Raw genomic sequence first — 18,228 nt, 5'->3', positions numbered from 1 at the left:
ACCCCAAGTAGTCTCCGGTCCGTATAAAGCGGGTAAGCGTTCTATCATATACGCTCGCCTGCCCATACTTCACCCACCATCGGGGATTGGATAGGTACGAAGGCATTGATCTCCTTTTTACAAGGGAGAACCATCATACACTCAGCCGCATTTTCGAAATATGTTTCGCACAGAAGCTCATTCTCGTTCGACCCTGATCGACCTTGATGTGTATTGTGGGCTGAGTTCGAATTGGATAATAAACCAATGTTGATTGTAGGTAAGAACAATTGACCAGATCTCATCGGTATGAGTATTATATCGTGTTCCTCAGTCTTCGATGGCTTCATAATTCAAGATAAATCAGATTGTTGTATCAGCTACACGATTATCACTCCTCCGCAAAAACATTTTTTGGGACTGTGCGCAACTCACATCTGCCAGGAAGTATCCTTTCTTCTTTCCCAGCACCAACCAATCTTCGTTATTCTGAATATCGAACACTAGCATTCTCGCCTCATCATTCTCGTGGGTAGTTATACTTGTTCCGCACCACGTGAACGAAGTCGTCAGACTGATTCTCATGCTGATGGCTCGACCTTCGTATATCTTGTCCAGAGTAGTGGTGGGGTTCATTCGGATGCATGTAAGGAGCTAGCACAAGCACGTCAGCCAGGATGATTCCTTGAGGAGTTGGGTTCAAAGTACACTCACCCGGTGTTGCGGAACGTCTACAGGAATTTCAAGCGTGCGCCAAATCTGATCTTGGCTATCACTCAAAGCCTAGAAGCGGTTGGTCAGCCTGGCTTCCCTTTGCTGATTGTGCTGGACTGCCAACTTACGCTCAGGAAAGTTGCCGAATTCGCGACACCTTGGGCTTTGAACATGTCCGTCAATGTTTCAGCGAGGGATGAGCCGAGCAGATACGGTCGCAACCATTTCGCCTTGTCTTGCATCCATATATTTGTGATGCTACACAATTCATCACCGGCGGACGTGGGAAGATTCTGCATGACATCTTCGATGGCAGTCCGAATTTCTGTCAGAATGGATCTTTGAGATCAGCTGCAGCCAGCATTTCGCGATGAGTCAGAACCAACCTTCTTCCAGGTTGCGATAGCGTATTTTGAGACGTAGGACTGCACCGTCTGCGTTCATTCGTTAGCCCAGTACATTTTAGACGCTTAGCAAAAGGGATCAGGGTTGACTCACCACCTTGGTCTTTGCTTATCTGCTTGACCTTGAAAAGACACGACAGAGGTTGATTGGGCGTAATTGTCTATGAACAAGTATGGCCGCATGAGTCAGATCATAAGAGCAGATATTGGTTTTGCAGCTCACAAGATCCTTCTTCCACTTTTTCCGACTAGCTTGGACTTCATATCCTCCACCCTTGGGCGGTGCCAGATCCACCGATGCTATACGTAAGTATTCTCTTCCGTCAGAAGCGATGGTGAAGTGCGATAAGAGGCTGTGGTCAGAAGGTCAGAAGTCGGGTCAGCTAGATCTAATCAGAAATGAGCTATTGAGTCGACATACCAATCTAGCCTGAAGAAATCTTGGACGTTGACTGTAAGTGGTAATCCCATAAAGACCACTTGATTGTCTATCCAATCTCGGGATCCTGTCGGGAATTCGTATTGAACCACTATCTGAGCCTGGAAATACAAAGTCAGCTGACGACCACGTTTACCAATCGGAAAAGTCTGGAAGACATACCTTGGCGTACTCTCCTTGCGGTACTCCTGCATATGGAATGCTAATCTCAATACCCCCGCCTGCCTGTATGTCACTGATTGTAATCAAACCAGACTGGTCAAGCGAGACATCTATCATTCCCCAATCAGCTGATTGAGTCGCGCCCCATGCCTGATTTGTATCACTCACTCCGTCCATCACATTCAGCGTTCTGCAGAAGGTAGGTAACTTCAGGTATCAACGATCGCAAGCCGATCTTGACATTCTGCATATCAATTATCCCAGGTTTCACCTCGACCACTACCCTGGGATCCTCATCGAGTTTGACTACCATTGTCATGGTGTCAGCTGATGTTCTCTGGGCTACCACAGGACGCGGACAATGACTGACTATTGTAAGGCATCCTTAGTTTGGCTTCTACGCCTCGGGAATCGCGTTTCACCCAGAGCGTATTTCCTCCTTCATAGTGATTGTATATGAAGTTGATGCCTCCAAGGGTGATTGCAGCTGAATGAGATGTATACAATCCGTGAGTCGAGGTCTGTAGCATTGCTGGACGATCAGTACGACAACTCATGACTTGTACTCGATGACCTAAGACACTTACAGTACATATCGCTTTGGTGACATTTGAACCTGGTTGAAGAGTTTCCCCTTCGTGCGAGAAGGTGATCACTTCCCCACTTGAGTCCGACAAGTCTATCGATATACCTTCGACTTCCAAGGGCTGTGATCGTCCAGCGAAATGGTCCAACAGCCAATGAGCCTAGAGCTCAAACACCCCTGGTGAAAGGGAAGCACAAATACTGACAATGGGTAACGAGTTGACTACTTCAATTTGCACAGAAGTCAAGCTTCCTCCATCTTCATGTTGGACCGCATCACTGATCAACCTGACATTGAAAGCTTTGTGACCCTCGACTGCGCACCCCATCCTTCAGCTTGTCATAAACGAGGAGCAAGGAAGGAGCGAGCTTACCATCTTGCTCATTTTCCGATTCCTTCAATCCATTCACAGCCTCCCTTAATTCTGCATACTGCTCTTCTTCCCCTGTATGCCCCGGTTCATCATCGTGCACGATAGCGCTGACTCTCAAATAAGCAAGAGCCAAATTCTCCCAATCCTCGTCTTTCTCTCTATCCAGTTCCCGATGAGCTTGTAAGGCAGCCTCCAAAGCAAATTTGGATACGGGATCCCAAGTGAGCAACTCCGCACAATCCTTAGCTAGTTCTCTGGACCGATCATATGCTTGAACCCAATCTTCCGTGTACCTGTCACAGTCAACGAACAGTGTCAGCTTGTAGTCCGATCATGATGGAGCTGGCCAAAGCGAAGAACTTACAAAGCCAATGCTGCCAGATCAGCTTTCAGCCGTATCACCGAATTGACTTTCCCACAACTTTCATACGCTTTTATGGTCTTCTGCGTCAAGCCGAGATATAGCGACCGACAATTATCTTGATCCTTCTGAGCATCGACCAGCTGTTCATTTGATAATTCCGGTCTTTCACTTGGCGAAGAGTGTTGCGCGTTCGTAGGTGTATGTTGCAATTCTTCGTCGTCGGACAAGCCGTTGGAGGAAGATTCGAACAACACGTCTTCCTCTTCCGTCAATTTCGGATAAGGTGATGAAGCAGGGTTGAAAGGGTATATAGGAGGTAAGTGCCCGGAGGAAACGCCAATCCTCTCGACCTGATAGAATTGTGCTTATTTAGTCAACAGATCAAGCTCAGAGCAATATCGCTGATGAAAGGGATCTCAGTATGACTGACTTGTATACGAGCGATATCTAGTAATTCCGATCTGGCAGATTCATAAGCCACCAGACCGGAATAATCCCCATTGGGCCTGTCTATCCTTGACCACTGATCGCACCGCGACACTATGTCCATACAAGCAGTGTACGTCCATGACTCGATGAAATGCTCAGCTAATGAGCTCTATACAATCGCAAAAACATACGTCAATATCGCTCGCTCTGTCACTGACTAGACCAGATCACAAGGGTACTTTGACTCACTTCGGCTTCCCTCAATCTTCTGGTCAACGAAGCAACGAACCATTGACCCCGCTTAGCAACTTCCGTTATCCTTCCCAGCTTCCCCAGGAGCTGTCCCTGACGCGCAAATAGGTATATCCTGAAGTCGAATATACTGATCTGGCTATTGCGTATCAACTCTCTGTACGGTTTCTGACTGATGTCCAAGATCGGTAATGAGTCGTCTCCATGATGCGTTGCTCCGAGTTTAGATATCCCGAACCATGATAGGTTCTGTTCTTTGAGGACCTGGAAGAAGGACGCTTCGAGTTCTTCGTATATGATCAATGAATCTTCAGGGAGGTTGACAGCTTCGAACGAATTTGCTAGGGATTCCTATTAACGCATTAAGGCAATAACGGGTCAGTATCTGCTTGACTAGTTCATATATAGTCCAACATCGCTGAATTTTAGGTGTTCATCGTATGACCTCATTCAAACATGGTACAGGAATATGAAAAGGACTCACTTTCAGTAAGAACCAAGTACAGAAGTTCCACCCGACATTCAACCGTTGCGATTCCCCTCTTTTCACCTCTTCTTCCCTTTCTATAATCGCCGAGTCGAACGCCGATACCAAAGACTCTTTGAGCTTGTTGATCAATTCAGGCCATGCTGCCGGGTCATTCGTTCCCGGTTGAGGGAGATTCAGTTGTACACATCTATCCCTCTTCCCAACATTGAAATCTGTCTTCAACTTCCCTAACACCCCTTTGTCTTTACCCCACACGCTTTTACCTGAACTACTACTGCCTGCTTGTCCACCCGGCGCGGGCGGGTTGACAAGTACAATGAAGGGTGCGTGGGGGTGGCGCCGAGCTGCTAAGAGTGAGAGCCAGTCTCTGATGAAATTGCGGGTTTGGTTCTTGTATACTTCCCCGTCCTGCGAGAGTTTGCAAGTCGAAACAGATAAAATGCCGAATGGCAATCAGCCTTCGGGCCATATGCAATAGAAGGTAGCTGTACAGTGTCAAACAACGAAATGTGAGAATTGTGAAGAGAATGCTCACCTCGCATACTATCAAACAAAGATTGACCAGCGGATTATCTAATACGCTACCCTCACTTCCAAATTGATTATGTTTCGTACTGCTTATCTCGCCCAATTCGAGTAACTCCACATCGACCTCTTGTATTGTCCGCAAAGATGTTCTGGTTGATGACTTCCAATGCAAGTTCCGCAAGGGCAAGTGTTGCTTTATACCTTGAATAGCCAAGTTGAGGATCTGGTTGGTCTGGTTCGAAGAGGACGGAGAAGTGTAGGAGGGATGAAGCGTGTATGTTATCGTCACTGGTCGGGGCATCTTGGTCTTTGGTCTTTGATCTTTGGTCTTTGATTCTTCTGACCTTCCAAAACCGCTAAGCTACTTCCCTTCTGGAATGGATGGCTGAATTCCCGAAGATATCTCCACAAGATTGATATTGCAGCTTATGAGTGTCATCGTAAAGTCATCCGGACACGAACATCAACGCAACGCGGGGTAAAGTATGTCGCGTGGCAGATCAACAAAGTCGGACAACCAAACCATCTCCGAGTCGAGCAACTGGTGAGGAAGACCGCCTTGATAGCGTTGAGAGCACTCAATGATGCATAATGTACAAATGGCTCTGCAGAGACCGATGAAAGTGATACCTAGGGGAGAGCCGGAACTCCCGCGAATTTCCTATGATTACGCCTGTGTCCTCAGCAAAGAGGTGTACGCAGGATTCTGCGTTTCTTCCACATAGACATATCCAAGCTCGTTCAAGAATTCCCCAAAGGCATCATACGAGTCTTTCGGTACTTGTATACCGATGAGCACCTTTCCAACATCTGTAGGCATAATCAGCTTATGACTCGCCTTGTCTCTAGAGCGAGAGTCGAGACGCCACTCACCCGATCCATGATTTCGATAATGGAACATCGATATATTCCAATCTGACTTCATACCTTTCAAGAAATTACCCAATGCGCCGGGTCGTTCAGGAAATTCTGCGAATACAGTACCATGTTTAGCCAGGCTCGACTCACTTTCTGCTGAAGTGTTTGAAGCAGAAGAAGGAGAAAGGACGGATAGAAGACATACCGAATCTGAATAATCGTTCATCTTCCACATCACTCCTTCCGCCTACAAGATGCCTGACATGCGATTTGGCGAATTCGTCTTCACTCAGATCGAATGCCTCGATACCCTCTTTCTTCAGGTTATCGAAAAGTTCATTTATCTCTTTCTGCCTGGCTTCGGGTGTCGGACCAGTAGCAGATGATGAAGCGCACGATAAGATGAAGGAACAGATGATGTATCCTGTTTGTGCGGAGGAATATCGATAGGTGAACTCGGTCACCGCTCGACCTTCCAAAAGCGAGTGAAACTTCAAGAAACTAGTTTTATCAGCAGAAATGTCAGTCAGTTACACCATACACACTGTACAAGCCACAGCAGAATTGGACTCACGACCCAGGCTTCTCTGGTACTTTTATACTGATCAGAACTTCCCGCCTCTCACCGATCTCCGCACGCTCAGCTACGAACCTCAACCTTCCAAAATTCATATTTCCCCCCGAGATGACAGCTACGAATTTCTTGTTGGCGCCCACAAGGTTATTCCGCAGGATATGGGCTTTCAGCCCTGCCAAGGCCAAAGCGCCAGATGGTTCCGGTATAGATCGGGTCTCTATAGTATCTCAGTGTATCAGCGAGACATCTCCGCTCGCCCGATCTCGAGAGATGATTCAAAGGAGTACGAGAAGATCACACACCTTCAAACACGTCTTTTATGGCTGCGCAAATCTCATCGTTGTTGACCAATACCACTCCATCCAGATACTCCTTACACACTCTAAAGGGCTCTTCACCGACTATCCGCACTGCCGTCCCATCCGCGAATGGACCCACTTCATCCAGCAGCACCCTCGAACCCTTTTTCAGTGATTTATCCATCGCGTCCCCATCTACAGTCTCTACCCCGAACACCTTCACACTGGGCGCTGCTACCCTTTTTATGTAGGCTGAGATCCCAGCTGTCAGGCCACCTCCTCCGACCGATCCGAATATTCCTGAAATCTCGTTGGCGTCTCTCACTTGACGACAGATCTCCATAGCTATCGTTCCTTGTCCAGCTACCACATACGGGTCGTCGAAGGGCGGTATAAACGTCAGGCCTTCTGATTTTTCCAATCTGCTACATTCCGCTTTTGCCTCATCGAAATCCCTCCCGTGCAGGACCACCTTCGCACCTAGTCGCTGGACATTACGCCATTTTATGGAGGGTGTCGATACGGGCATAACCACTATCGCTGGTATACCGAGTGAATGTCCGGACAATGCTACCCCTTGAGCGTGATTTCCTATAAAGATCGCAATGCGATTAAACTTATGCAGGCAAGAATATGTGGTTGACGATTGTTCGAACATACCTGCACTACAAGTGACGACACCTTTCTTCTTCTCGTCCTCGCTCAACGAAGCCATCATATTATATGCACCTCGAATCTTGAAAGAAAACACTGGATGCAGGTCTTCACGCTTGAGCCATATCTGTATGGAAAGTCATGAGCTGTTTGATCGACATTCGTCTGGCAGATGGCATACCTCGTTTCCGAGCTTAGCCGATAGATTAACAGCATGAGTCAAGGGAGTTTCCTTCAGATTTAACGGTGCAGCATACACTTTCGCTATAGGTCAAACCCCGTTGCATCAGCCAAATCAGCATGCGAATTAGATGGCGGAGTAAGACTCACACATAAGGATCATCTTCAGGTAGTCGGGTACCTTTTGACCTTTCGAATTCGTCTCCATTATATGATCGGGCAGCTTCTCGTATAAATGCGAAGGGATTTCTTCGGCGTCATCGTGTTTTGACGAAGGAGGAAAAGGAGCTGAGGATGTGTATTCCATATACGAGGGAGGCGACTTCGAGAAACCATGTGAAGAAGAGGACGAAATCCCATTGGCTCTTGTTGGAATAGCTAGCCTGCGATCCGGTTTAGAAAGTCAGTATGCCTGTTTCCGGAGCAGGGGAAGACCAAAAAAGACATGAAGCACTGACCCATCCGTGGCTACCATTTTGACGATTGCAGACTGTAGACGAAGATCTCAGACTTTAGACTTAAAGCCGGTTCGTGATCCTGTTGAAGGTAATCTGATTGAGAGGATAAATTGCTATGAAGCTGGAATCACCAGGATAGGAGGAAGACAAACTTATGCAGAGCGAAGAAAGTTAGTTGATACTCGGACCAACTTTTGAGAGATCTGCGATCCGATTCAACCGAGTCAGACGCTGATTACGTAACAGACTCTTGGCGTTTGCATCATCACTTTGCTTGCTCCCCGACCCGCGCAGTCAGTCAGCTCTCTCTGTGTCTTCATCTCAACCTATTTTGCAAGCATACCACATCTTCGCACGACTGACGACGTATCACCTGAGGTGTAGCACTTGCATCTTAGAGCTAGTGCCTGTAGCGAGTCGACATGGCTTCTATCGGGGCTGCGGCTACCCCGAACCCGAAAGGCGCTCATTACAACTCATCTCTCACAGCCGCCTTGATCCGAGGTGCTTGGGCAGAATCGAATCCTGGTCATGCGCCGAACAAGACAGAGTTGAGCTGGGGAGAATTAGTCAGGAAGTGGGGTAAGCATACTGGTGGTAGTGAGTCTCCTCATCCTCTCATGACCATCGTCATACATTTACCTTATCAGCAGATAAATCAAATCCTATTGTAGTGTTTCGCACGATGGCTGGCTTGCGCTAATTACCTTACTTAGACACCGCATTGATACATCATCTACGCGACATATCCCTCTTATACCTGTCCTCGACATCACACGCAGCAATCTCCTCTTCAGGATACATCACCGTCCCCTCGTCTCAAGCGGGTTTGTCAAATGAAGCCCCAGGTTCCAGCAATTCTTCCAATGATTCAGGCAATACAGGCACGGGATCACATTCATCTTTCGTCCATATACCGCATCCACATTTGAGACATCGAAAGAAATCATCGCTCGATATTCCGCAAGAAAACGCCTCGACGATAACGTCTGGCAGCACGATACGCGGCGACTCGGCCAGCACGTCCAAAGCGAGTTACCTCAGTTCGGGTGATTTAGACGGGGATGAGAGTGACGATGTCCGAGGTTGGGCCGAGGGCAATCTCTGGTGGAACGGAATCAGCAGCGAAAACGTGGATGAGGTCAAAGAGGGTGTCAAGTCTCTGGAAAGCCTGATCAGCGGAGGGAAATTATCTCAAGATGAGTTAACGGTAAGTTAATACTTTCTTATTCGCGCACGTTCCCCTTCGCATAGCTAATACCCGGTCGGAACTCCCGCTCAGTCTGCTCGTTTCATCTTGGCATATCATCTGCATGCTCTTGGATCTCACGAGGATGCTCTGCGGATTTACGAAGGGATAGACTGGAACGCTGAGAATTGGTTCGGAGCTGTTCAAGGCGATGCTGCTGTGCTGGACAGGATACGGGCTCGAACTCTGCAGGGTAAGCAGCTTCCCCATCGGACACAACGCAAACAGGTGAGATTCTGACATCTGCTCTAGGCTTGAGTTACGAATTAGCGCAACGTCCGGACTACGCCAAATCGATAGAATCGTATCTCAAGATCATACCCCTGCTACAGTCCTTATCCGCTGACTCCCCGCCAATGCCCTCATACCTCACAAATCAGCCTTCGCCCAAATTGCCCTTCGAACCTCAACGCGAAATATACAGATGGATTTCGACAGCTCTCACTCGCGCAGCGGTCCTTAGTTCTCGATCCCCGAAACCTTCGGTTCAGGATGGCCAGAGAAGCTTGCGCATCTTACGAACATATCACGCTTTTAGTTCTTCGTGGCCGCCCACATTTCGCCCCATACAACGACAACGAATGTTACTACTGCATCTTCGAAGTCTTGAATCCTCTCATCCTTTGCCTCGCCAACCCGCACTCGAATCACCACTACTCTATTCTACGCCTTCAGCCATACCGGCCAGAGCTTTGTGGAAAAAGGAAGTCATAGAAATCATACACAACGGCCGAAACCTCCTACAGTCTACCACTTCGTTCCCCAGAGCAGGATCGATAAATCGCCCAGTGACAGAGTTTACCCAACTAGCAGTCGCGCTGTATAGTAAATGTGCCGAATTAAGCAGAGAAGTCATTTCGACGTTATGGTGGTCAATGAACCTGACTTTCCAATCCCAGACTATCCTTCGACATCTAAGTCACCTCCTCTCAGACGTTGGCGATTCGGTCGATGCTAGGCGGATCTTCGAATTATATGTCCAGCTAGTCTTGAAAGCAAGGGAAACACAACAACCCGAAATTTCTTTACAGTTGAAGAGGCGGCCAACTAACGAGGATGCTGCTTCTCCAGCTGAAATACGTAAACAGCTTGCCGAGGATGAGAGTTCCGCGTCGCGAGAACAAGGCGCAGAAAGCGAGATCGACAACGATAAACAGTTTATCGAGACTCTGCTAGGAGGAACGCGGCTACTGAACAGGGATTTAGGAGAGATTGAGGAAGCGTGGAGATATGCTGTTCTTGCTGGAGATGTTTTGGGATCAAGTGCAGGTGCCGGGATCAACGATGAGTTGAGAGCTAGGATTGAAGAAGCCAAAGGGATCGTTCGGATGGGTATGGCTGTGCACAGTGAGTGAAGCACCCACAATGGTATTGGCCTGATCTGCAGGATGCATACTAATTTGCCTGTTACATATAGCCGTAGACACGATAGAAAGACCTACGTATCAAGCACAAGCTATCAATCACCTCATAGCGGCTGTCGAGCTGTTTCCTTCTGCATCAGGTTACTACCACTTAGCTCATTGCCAAGCCGACGCTCGTTCTATCGACGCTGCCACTCAGAGTATACGATCCTCGCTCGAGTTAGATTCATCCAACGTCCAAGCATGGCATCTCCTTGCATTACTGCTGACATCTAGGCGAGACTGGGAAGGTGCGCTCAAAGCTTGCGAAGCAGGGATAAGCGTTTGGGAGGCAGATGAGGAAGTTTCAGCGAGCGAAGAAGATCTGCTGAACACCATCGATTCGGACGTGGAGGCTAAAGACTTCGCTGCTGTCCAATCTTCAACATCTACAGACCCTTCGCAAGAGCGCGAACAACCATCCGAGGAGGGACACAAACAGATTCTAGTGAAAGATGGTTCGTTCCCATACTTGGAGATCTCTCCGCCTAAAACCACCCCCTTGACAAAGTCAGCGAGACTCGAACATGTGATCAGGCTTCGAATGACACTGAACACGATAATTGAGAAAACTCAAGGTCCGGAATTGGCGATGCTCAAACAACAAGAATTGTTTGCCTTCTTCAGTGCTAGATCTGGTAAAAACAGGAACAAATTAGGTTATTCGAGTGGATTCGGCAAGAACACCGGAATGAAATCTGCTACTTCGTACAACAGCCTGACGGCACTCGTCAGTCCAAGTATTGGTAATACAACGGTGAATGGCGGTAAAGAGGATCTGGGGGGCAGTTTCGTTAGTGTCGCTGTCGATCAAGGGGGAATGGTTTCCGGTGAGTCTCCCTTTCTCTCCTACGTCACTGCCCGCTTGTATACGAAAGTCGTACATATCAAGAGGGATCAGTAAAGCTGATTGACAAATCTGTTTGGTGTAGTTCAACCGCCAACGCCGATGGGCGAGAAGTCTGTCAATCCCATTTCACTTGCCGAACCGATTTCTGATTCGGAAAAGCCACCTATCAACATCGTCTCCCCTTCCCCCACCCCTTCTACTCGTCAACCCGCTTTAGCAGGTACAAGCGGAGAGGAACAGACAGAGAAACCTCGTCGAAGTCTATCTATCAGATCGAAGAACACCACAAAGCACCTGCACGTGCCTACTAGCGGCGGCGGAGCAGTCTCAGCACCAGTCTCAAGACCAAGTAGCATCCGCAGACTATCCTCCCCTTCAGCATCACAGCAGCAGAATCAGAGTCAGGGTCAGACTCCGAATCGAGCCAGATCAATCTCTAATTCCGGTGCCCAATCATTAGCTCCTACAGCTATTCATTCGCATTTCCGAAACAACCAATCTTCATCTACCAAAAGAGCTCCTCCTGCACCTCCTCCCCTTTCTCAGCCACACGAGGAGCACGGCCGAACGCCCGCAGAGTCGAGGATACTCAGTAATTTATGGTTGATGTCCTCCGCGACGTTCCGCCGATGGGGCAAATTAGATCAATGTCTAGTAGCTATTGAAGAAGCTGAAGTCCTAGATCCGGAGAATTCAGATGTATGGATTCAATTAGGGTTATATCATCTTGCCGTGTATCGATCGACCAGTCCAGAAACATCGCCAAACACAAATACAGATACGGAAACCCCCGAACAAAAAGATGGAAATCCAGGTTCAACCTCGACTTTAGCGTCAACGTTAACGTCGACATCGATCCAAATGGCAGAATCATCATTTGTAAAATCTATCCTACTGAAACCCGATAACCCATACGCCATTATCGAATTATCTAAATTATATTTCACCCATCTGGGTAAACCGGACTTGGCTGAAACCTTGATCAACTCGCTGATCAATGAGAAACACTGGGACGTGCCCCACGGATGGTATTACCTAGGCAAGATCTCCGAATCGCAACAACGCTATACCAAGGCGAAAGAATGCTTTGAATTTGCTTTGGGGTTGGAAGTTACTCAGCCGATCAGAGATTGGAATCAAGTTGCTAGGTGGTTATAAGATACAAGGTAGATGATCCATAACTTTTGGTCCTTAATGTGAATTGCCTCTGCTTGTGTATGTTACAATTGTAAATTGTATATCACTCCAATCCAGTCCACATCCACATGGTCTGATATGGTTTCTTTCCTGTTTGGATTATTTTCAGATCTTCAGATTGATTGCATTGCCTTCATGCTTCACGCTCCATGCATTCTTATGGTACAAATTTACGATAACTGGACAGGTCAGTGTCTTGCCCAGCCAGCCAACGTTGGTTGCAGACCGTTCGTATACTCGTCAGGAGCAGGTGACCGCTCTCATAGGAAATTTACATGGTATAATACAATGCTTTAATAGTTTATGTGATCGTTACGACCTGTTTGTGCGCGGATACGTCGACGTAAACGTAAACGTAGAATGAAAATATGCACAATCGGGAATTTAACACTAATCTGGAGATCAATGTTTGAGTGGACGAAGATCTGACTTTGTATCAACTTGTGGTTGCAGGGAAGTCTAAACAATATCCCCACTTCGATACTGACACCCGTCTCTCGTTACTCGTTAACCCTCATACTACCCCTGATAATCCTTGAAATCTCTCCATTTATCACTCGCCAACAACCCACTGACAAACGCATGGAACTGAGGTGCCTGTTGCGGGTTCGACAATTTGTATAATGGGACAGCTGTTCTCAGAGTCGATCTTTGCATTTCCTCTATTGACCGCCGCGGAAAATCAATAACATTAATCAACAACTGGGTTTCACATATCACAGACACAAGACGAGAAGGATAAATGTGCTCACCTTTCCTCTCTAAGTCCTGCTTGACCGTATCATCTTTCACCTCGACGTCTTTCATCATCCCTTTCATAGCCACAACGACGTCATCGAGTCGGGATATCACGGATGTAGGAGACATCTGCCCGAGTCTGAGTAAGAGCATCAAGCCGAGTATCTTGACTTCGTTGACATCCGACAGTGAGGCCATGACTCTTTCAGTGAATGTTGGAAGGTCGATCTTGGAGAAGCATGTGCCGAGCTATTCGCAACATTAGTTATCGGACATGAACAAGCATCAAATGATCAAGCTTACAAGGGTGTACATGGTTTCATAGGCTGTTTTCCTGTTCTCCAGGCCATCATCCTCGATGACTGAACCGGTTCGTCAGCTAATGCCCATTCTATGCGATGTCACTCGGCGGCACATACCCTTGAAAGGACCCATCACTACCTCTCTCTGTAACTCCTTCTTGATGTGAGTCTCATTGTACAGCAGGGGCTGGAGCGCGCTGAGCTTGTCGACGATTAAGTGAGGCTTGTGTTGGATCGCAGAGTTGAGCGACGCAAGCGACAATCGTCTCACAACCTGTGCTTCATGGTGAGCAGCGTATGGATGCAGTGAAGATTTGGATGGGCTTACCAGATTGGCGTCCTGCATCAAGGACAAGAAGTCGACAATGATGGGAGCGATAATCTCATCATAAGACGAAGAAGTATCGATGAACGTATACCTAACAGCAGCAGCCACGATCGCTCGATTTTTGGGACTCGACCTCAGCAGCTCCTGTGGATCATCCGGATTCAGATTCAGCTTTCCACTGATCATGAATAATGGGTTACCATGAAATCTTGACCAACCTGAAGCTGAGGCAAAAATTTGCCTGGGGCGGTCGTTGTCAATTTTCCGATACAAGCAGCCTTGACATTCCTGACTCCGTCATCTCCGATGTCGCCTTCCTTTGTCGAGACATCGTCGGCGAAGAGGGGCTTCCATAAAGTGTCCGCGAGGAGCTCGAGCTGAGCGGGAGATGAGTGAAGAATGACCTAAATCAGAGGTGTCGGTACTCTTTGATCCCAATCAATTATTGAATCGTGAAAGCTCACCTCTTTGAGAGAGTGAAGGAGAAGAAGTCTTGTAGGTTCGCTTGAGACCGTCTCGATTTGCTTGATGACAGCAGGCAAGAACACTTTGGGGGCTCCAACAGCGAGGTTACCTGCAAATCGCCGTCAGCTCAGAAAACCGTTGGTCGATCAGCATATACTTGCCGATAGCGAAGGCAGCTGCACTTCGCACTTCTTCGCTTTCGGCAGAGAAGAAACTCAAGATCTTGTCAAGAAGGTCAGGCGTGGTGGAAAGATCGCTGATGACGTCTTGCATAAGCTCGAGACGAGGTCCAGGCACAATGATAGCCGACTTACACCGTACGACCGATCTCGCCGATGCAGAGCAAGGAGAGGTACACATCAGGTTCGGTGACTTTGCTTGACTATGTTCCAATGTTGTGTCAGCTGCAAATATGCTGTACAGAGTACCGCAGACGACTGACCTTGATGACTTTTTGGAATAATGCCAATACTCCAGCAGCGTTCCTCTGGGAATGAGCGACAGCGGTCCCTACAATTCTGGCTGTGGTCGTATATGTCGATGTGCCGCCTCTAGTAGCGTCGGGCAGAGCCGAATGTTTTCCTAAATTTTCTACGAGGGCAGGCACAAGTCTTGTTACGCAATCTGGATCGCCATCGACGTAAGCCGCAAAGAAGGCGGCAAGGGCTTCCGCGAGGTGCTGATTGGAGGAAGGAGTCTTGATGAGCGACATTATCGTCGGGGACAATTGAGCATCCACTGATTCCCTGCATTTTTGCTGCTGAGACAGAATCAAAGAAACCACTTGGAGTGCCGCGGGGGTTTCGATCAATGGCTGCAACTCGCCTATCATACCTATAGCTGTTTGCTCGGGCAGAGAAGTGCCTAGTCTCATAAGGATATGTGAGAGGCAGGTGAACTCTGAAGTCTTCGTCGTTGATCGTTTACTCCTTCTAAGAGCGACAACCACTTCAGGTAAGACTTGCAATAACCACGCCTCGAATTCTGATCCTTTGCACAGGGGTGATTCCGCTAGCTTGCCGATGACCGTCACCGCGGTGGTGACTGTGTTTTCGCTGGCGAGTCGCGACGCAATGAGGGGAAGAGCAGTCGTATAAGAGGAGATGAAGACATCTCCCTCGTGGACAAGGAGGTAGCCAAGAGTGTCCAGAGCTCTCTCTCTGACATCCCCATCCACACTATTATCGGCCAAGATCTCGGTTGTAGCGTCGAAGAGTTGCCGGATAGGCGTATCGAAAGCGGGAGGCAAGGGTGATGAGTTGTTCTTGGGTCTAGCAGCTTGAGCGAGACTTGATGCCGCACTGAAAGCCTCAAAGCTGATACGTTGTAGCTTGTCTTTCATGCACCTTACGACCGCAGGAACGAGCTGACCCAGGTGTTCGCCATATACGCGAGCAGGATGATCGACGAAGAAAGCGGAAAGGAAAGATAATGCTGCGATGGCGAGAGACGCTGAAGTGGAACTATCGACCGATCGGATTGCTGAGGTCGCAGCCGCACAGATGGCATTTGCCGAATCGTCCAGCCCACCGTTGAGCGCCTTCGATACCTCTCGAAGAAGCACAAAACACTGTTGACGGGTTGATACAGATTTTGAAGAGATCTGCTTGAGTATAGCACGAGTGATTTGAGGCAGACTAACTCGAAGATACGATACCACGCTGATAACAGATATCAGCCCACTCGGCGTTAAACGAACTATCTGCACTTACCTGTCATCCGGGGCGTAATCCTCGTCCATGCCTTCGCTTCTTTTCCTCTTGTTCCGGCCGCCAGACACGACTTCTGCAACACGGGCGGAAGCAGTCTGCCTGAGGAGAACTTCGAAAGCAGCAAGGACTTCGAGTCTTACGCTTTCCTCCCGTTCGCTGAAACGGGAGATGAGGACGGGCGCAGCGGTATTGTAAAAATCGACAAGAAGTTCGTTCCGGGTTCCAATCAAGGCTAGTAGCAACTTGGCTGCTGATCGTCGAATTTTCCAGGAATCATCCTCGTCGTCCGAGTAGCTGACCGGATGGATAGGTGAGCACGCGGTTGGAATCAACATATGCACAGGACTCACGCGTCGTCTTCAAAGTCATCTTCATCCTCGTCCCCTTCCTCTTCTCCGTCCATGTCGACATCATCATCATCAAGGTCAACGTAATTCTGCATGGAAACGTCAGCTAGATCGACGACGGAGAGACGGCCAAGCGCATCATCACTTACGGGATCGTACTTGACTAATGCCAAAGCTCTTTCATTTATAGCCTGCACATATGGCGCAATCTCGGTAGGACACCTTAGAACCAGAACTTCCAGAGCCTGCCTTCCGCAGTCAGTCACCTGCGCTTCTTGCGTATATTGTAGGACTTACAACTAAAGCAGCTTCTACCGTCTCGGTATCTTCAGGATTCTGCGTCTGCTTCAGGATGACATCCCCGATGTTTCCTTCAGCCATCAACGTCCCAATCTTATGTACACTTCCGCCTCGAGCCAAAGTAGCTATGACACCTAACCAGACTCGGATCGATTCCGCGTCATTTGATAATCCTCCCACAATTTGCGCCTTCAAGGCCGTATCAAATAGTCCCGGATTGGACGACACCAACGCCGAGACCGTCGGTATGGCTCTTTTCCTTATAGCAGGTCTACCTGTTGACAGGATATCTGTAAGGGATGTAATGGAAGTATTTTGCAGACTTTGGGAGGTCTTGACGATGTAAGCGAATCGATTGAACAGGTCGGTAAGGGTTTGGAGGAGCTCAGAAGCAAGTTGAGGATTGATGTCGTTCTACACATCCATCTCGTCAGCTCAGATTGTAGAACCTCTGGAGAATTAGCGATGGCGGTGTAAGCTCACCTTGAAGAGTGCAAAGACACGAGCTACTATCTTCTCAACATTCACTGTCACTTGTTGGCCGTCCACCGGCATCTCCGATACCACCGACTTGAGAGCTAATAGTCGGTTAGATGACATGAGCTGACGTTTGAGGTACTCCAAAAAGGCCGGTGTAGCTCACCAAGACAGGATATATCCCTTTTCTCCTCGTCATGACTAGACACACCATCCAGCAACGAGTTGACGATATTTGTGATCACGTTTGGACGAGGTCTGCGGACCATCAAGGAGATACTGTATTGTCATTTGCGAACATTAGCCATATGAAGGTATGCCTTTGATACTCAAGGAGTGAGAGCGACGCAGAAAAGACAACGGCATACTGCTGATAGACTTACCATGATACGGCGGCCGACTTGACTTCAGCAATGGAATCTCCCAAGAGCTTGAGTACGTTCTCGCTTAATGTCGTTTCCGTATATTCATCTGTATAATTAACCTCTTGTCGTCTTGGAGCTGGTATAGGGGTCGATGACGATGAAGATGTTGGTATAGGTGTCAGAGACCTGGTCAGCTCTTTGTTCAAGTCGATGAGAGCCATCACTCGATGGTCCGAGTCGGTCGACCTCATCTGCAACCATCATAAGCCCCGTCAGCTCATACTCAAGCAAGGAAGAGTGGAGGTGAATTCATTGCCTAATCTATGAGATTGAGCTTACCTTCTCGAGTAAGCCCGAGAGCTGTACGTTCAGCTGGCCTGGCGCTTTTGACATTTTGAGCCGAGTCCCTGGTAAGTGTATCACTCGAGCGAAGATATGATAAGAAGTGTAATACTTGATGTTTGAGAAGCTGAGTGTATGGCAAGCAAGTGGCTCTGTTGCGAATAGGACAGGTCAACGCGGGGCAAAAGCATTGGGCTCGTACGGAACGAGGTTGACGTAATTTGTCGCGTGGTCTTTGGCTAGCTGAGACAGACATGATGTGGAGTAAATTGGACCGACAGCTGGTTCATCCGAGTTTGATAAGGAGATGACCACCTCGATCATTTGATCCCGCTCTTCCAAAGGTCGGTTTGACAATATCCAAAAGTTCAAGAAATCAACTTGAGCAGGCAAAGAACAACGACACC

General features: G+C 48.2%; 4 protein-coding genes across 4 annotated transcripts; 1 reads left to right on the top strand and 3 right to left on the bottom strand.

Annotated features, from left to right (window-relative positions):
• Window positions 1–44: 44 nt before the first annotated feature.
• Window positions 45–5,021, bottom strand: I303_100777 (uncharacterized protein; the record flags this gene model as incomplete). Its single annotated transcript, XM_065968198.1, has 19 exons — window positions 45–323; window positions 415–633; window positions 694–762; window positions 822–1,018; window positions 1,080–1,127; window positions 1,192–1,258; window positions 1,321–1,450; window positions 1,519–1,637; window positions 1,699–1,808; window positions 1,867–2,004; window positions 2,069–2,219; window positions 2,286–2,405; window positions 2,490–2,599; window positions 2,658–2,950; window positions 3,022–3,371; window positions 3,452–3,619; window positions 3,700–4,053; window positions 4,187–4,600; window positions 4,728–5,021. The coding sequence occupies 19 exons, from the start codon at window positions 5,019–5,021 to the stop codon at window positions 45–47; spliced, it is 3,630 nt and encodes a 1,209-aa protein (XP_065824270.1).
• A 366-nt stretch (window positions 5,022–5,387) lies between these two features.
• I303_100776 (threonine ammonia-lyase, biosynthetic) lies at window positions 5,388–7,763 on the bottom strand (the record flags this gene model as incomplete). The annotated part of the gene is made up of 9 exons (XM_018404146.1): window positions 5,388–5,530; window positions 5,594–5,689; window positions 5,784–6,079; window positions 6,153–6,372; window positions 6,458–7,045; window positions 7,115–7,235; window positions 7,290–7,372; window positions 7,439–7,671; window positions 7,747–7,763. The coding sequence occupies 9 exons, from the start codon at window positions 7,761–7,763 to the stop codon at window positions 5,388–5,390; spliced, it is 1,797 nt and encodes a 598-aa protein (XP_018266800.1).
• Window positions 7,764–8,168: 405 nt separating this feature from the next.
• On the top strand, window positions 8,169–12,406 carry I303_100775 (uncharacterized protein; the record flags this gene model as incomplete). Its single annotated transcript, XM_065968197.1, has 6 exons — window positions 8,169–8,346; window positions 8,463–8,956; window positions 9,029–9,188; window positions 9,248–10,342; window positions 10,413–11,228; window positions 11,331–12,406. The coding sequence occupies 6 exons, from the start codon at window positions 8,169–8,171 to the stop codon at window positions 12,404–12,406; spliced, it is 3,819 nt and encodes a 1,272-aa protein (XP_065824269.1).
• Window positions 12,407–12,964: 558 nt separating this feature from the next.
• I303_100774 (uncharacterized protein) lies at window positions 12,965–17,872 on the bottom strand (the record flags this gene model as incomplete). Its single annotated transcript, XM_065968196.1, has 18 exons — window positions 12,965–13,107; window positions 13,198–13,432; window positions 13,487–13,545; window positions 13,603–13,759; window positions 13,814–13,957; window positions 14,032–14,217; window positions 14,278–14,387; window positions 14,440–14,534; window positions 14,593–14,660; window positions 14,721–15,939; window positions 15,991–16,284; window positions 16,341–16,426; window positions 16,487–16,582; window positions 16,635–17,051; window positions 17,121–17,215; window positions 17,281–17,393; window positions 17,498–17,730; window positions 17,819–17,872. 18 exons carry the CDS (start codon window positions 17,870–17,872, stop codon window positions 12,965–12,967), a joined length of 3,804 nt encoding a protein of 1,267 aa, XP_065824268.1.
• Between the last annotated feature and the right edge of the window lie 356 nt (window positions 17,873–18,228).

The sequence above is a fragment of the Kwoniella dejecticola genome, chromosome 1, assembly GCF_000512565.2.
Source record: "Kwoniella dejecticola CBS 10117 chromosome 1, complete sequence".
In the NCBI taxonomy this organism is placed as follows: Eukaryota; Fungi; Basidiomycota; class Tremellomycetes; order Tremellales; family Cryptococcaceae; genus Kwoniella; species Kwoniella dejecticola.
Note: the sequence above shows the minus strand (reverse complement) of the source record. Positions and strands in the feature narration are given on the sequence as shown.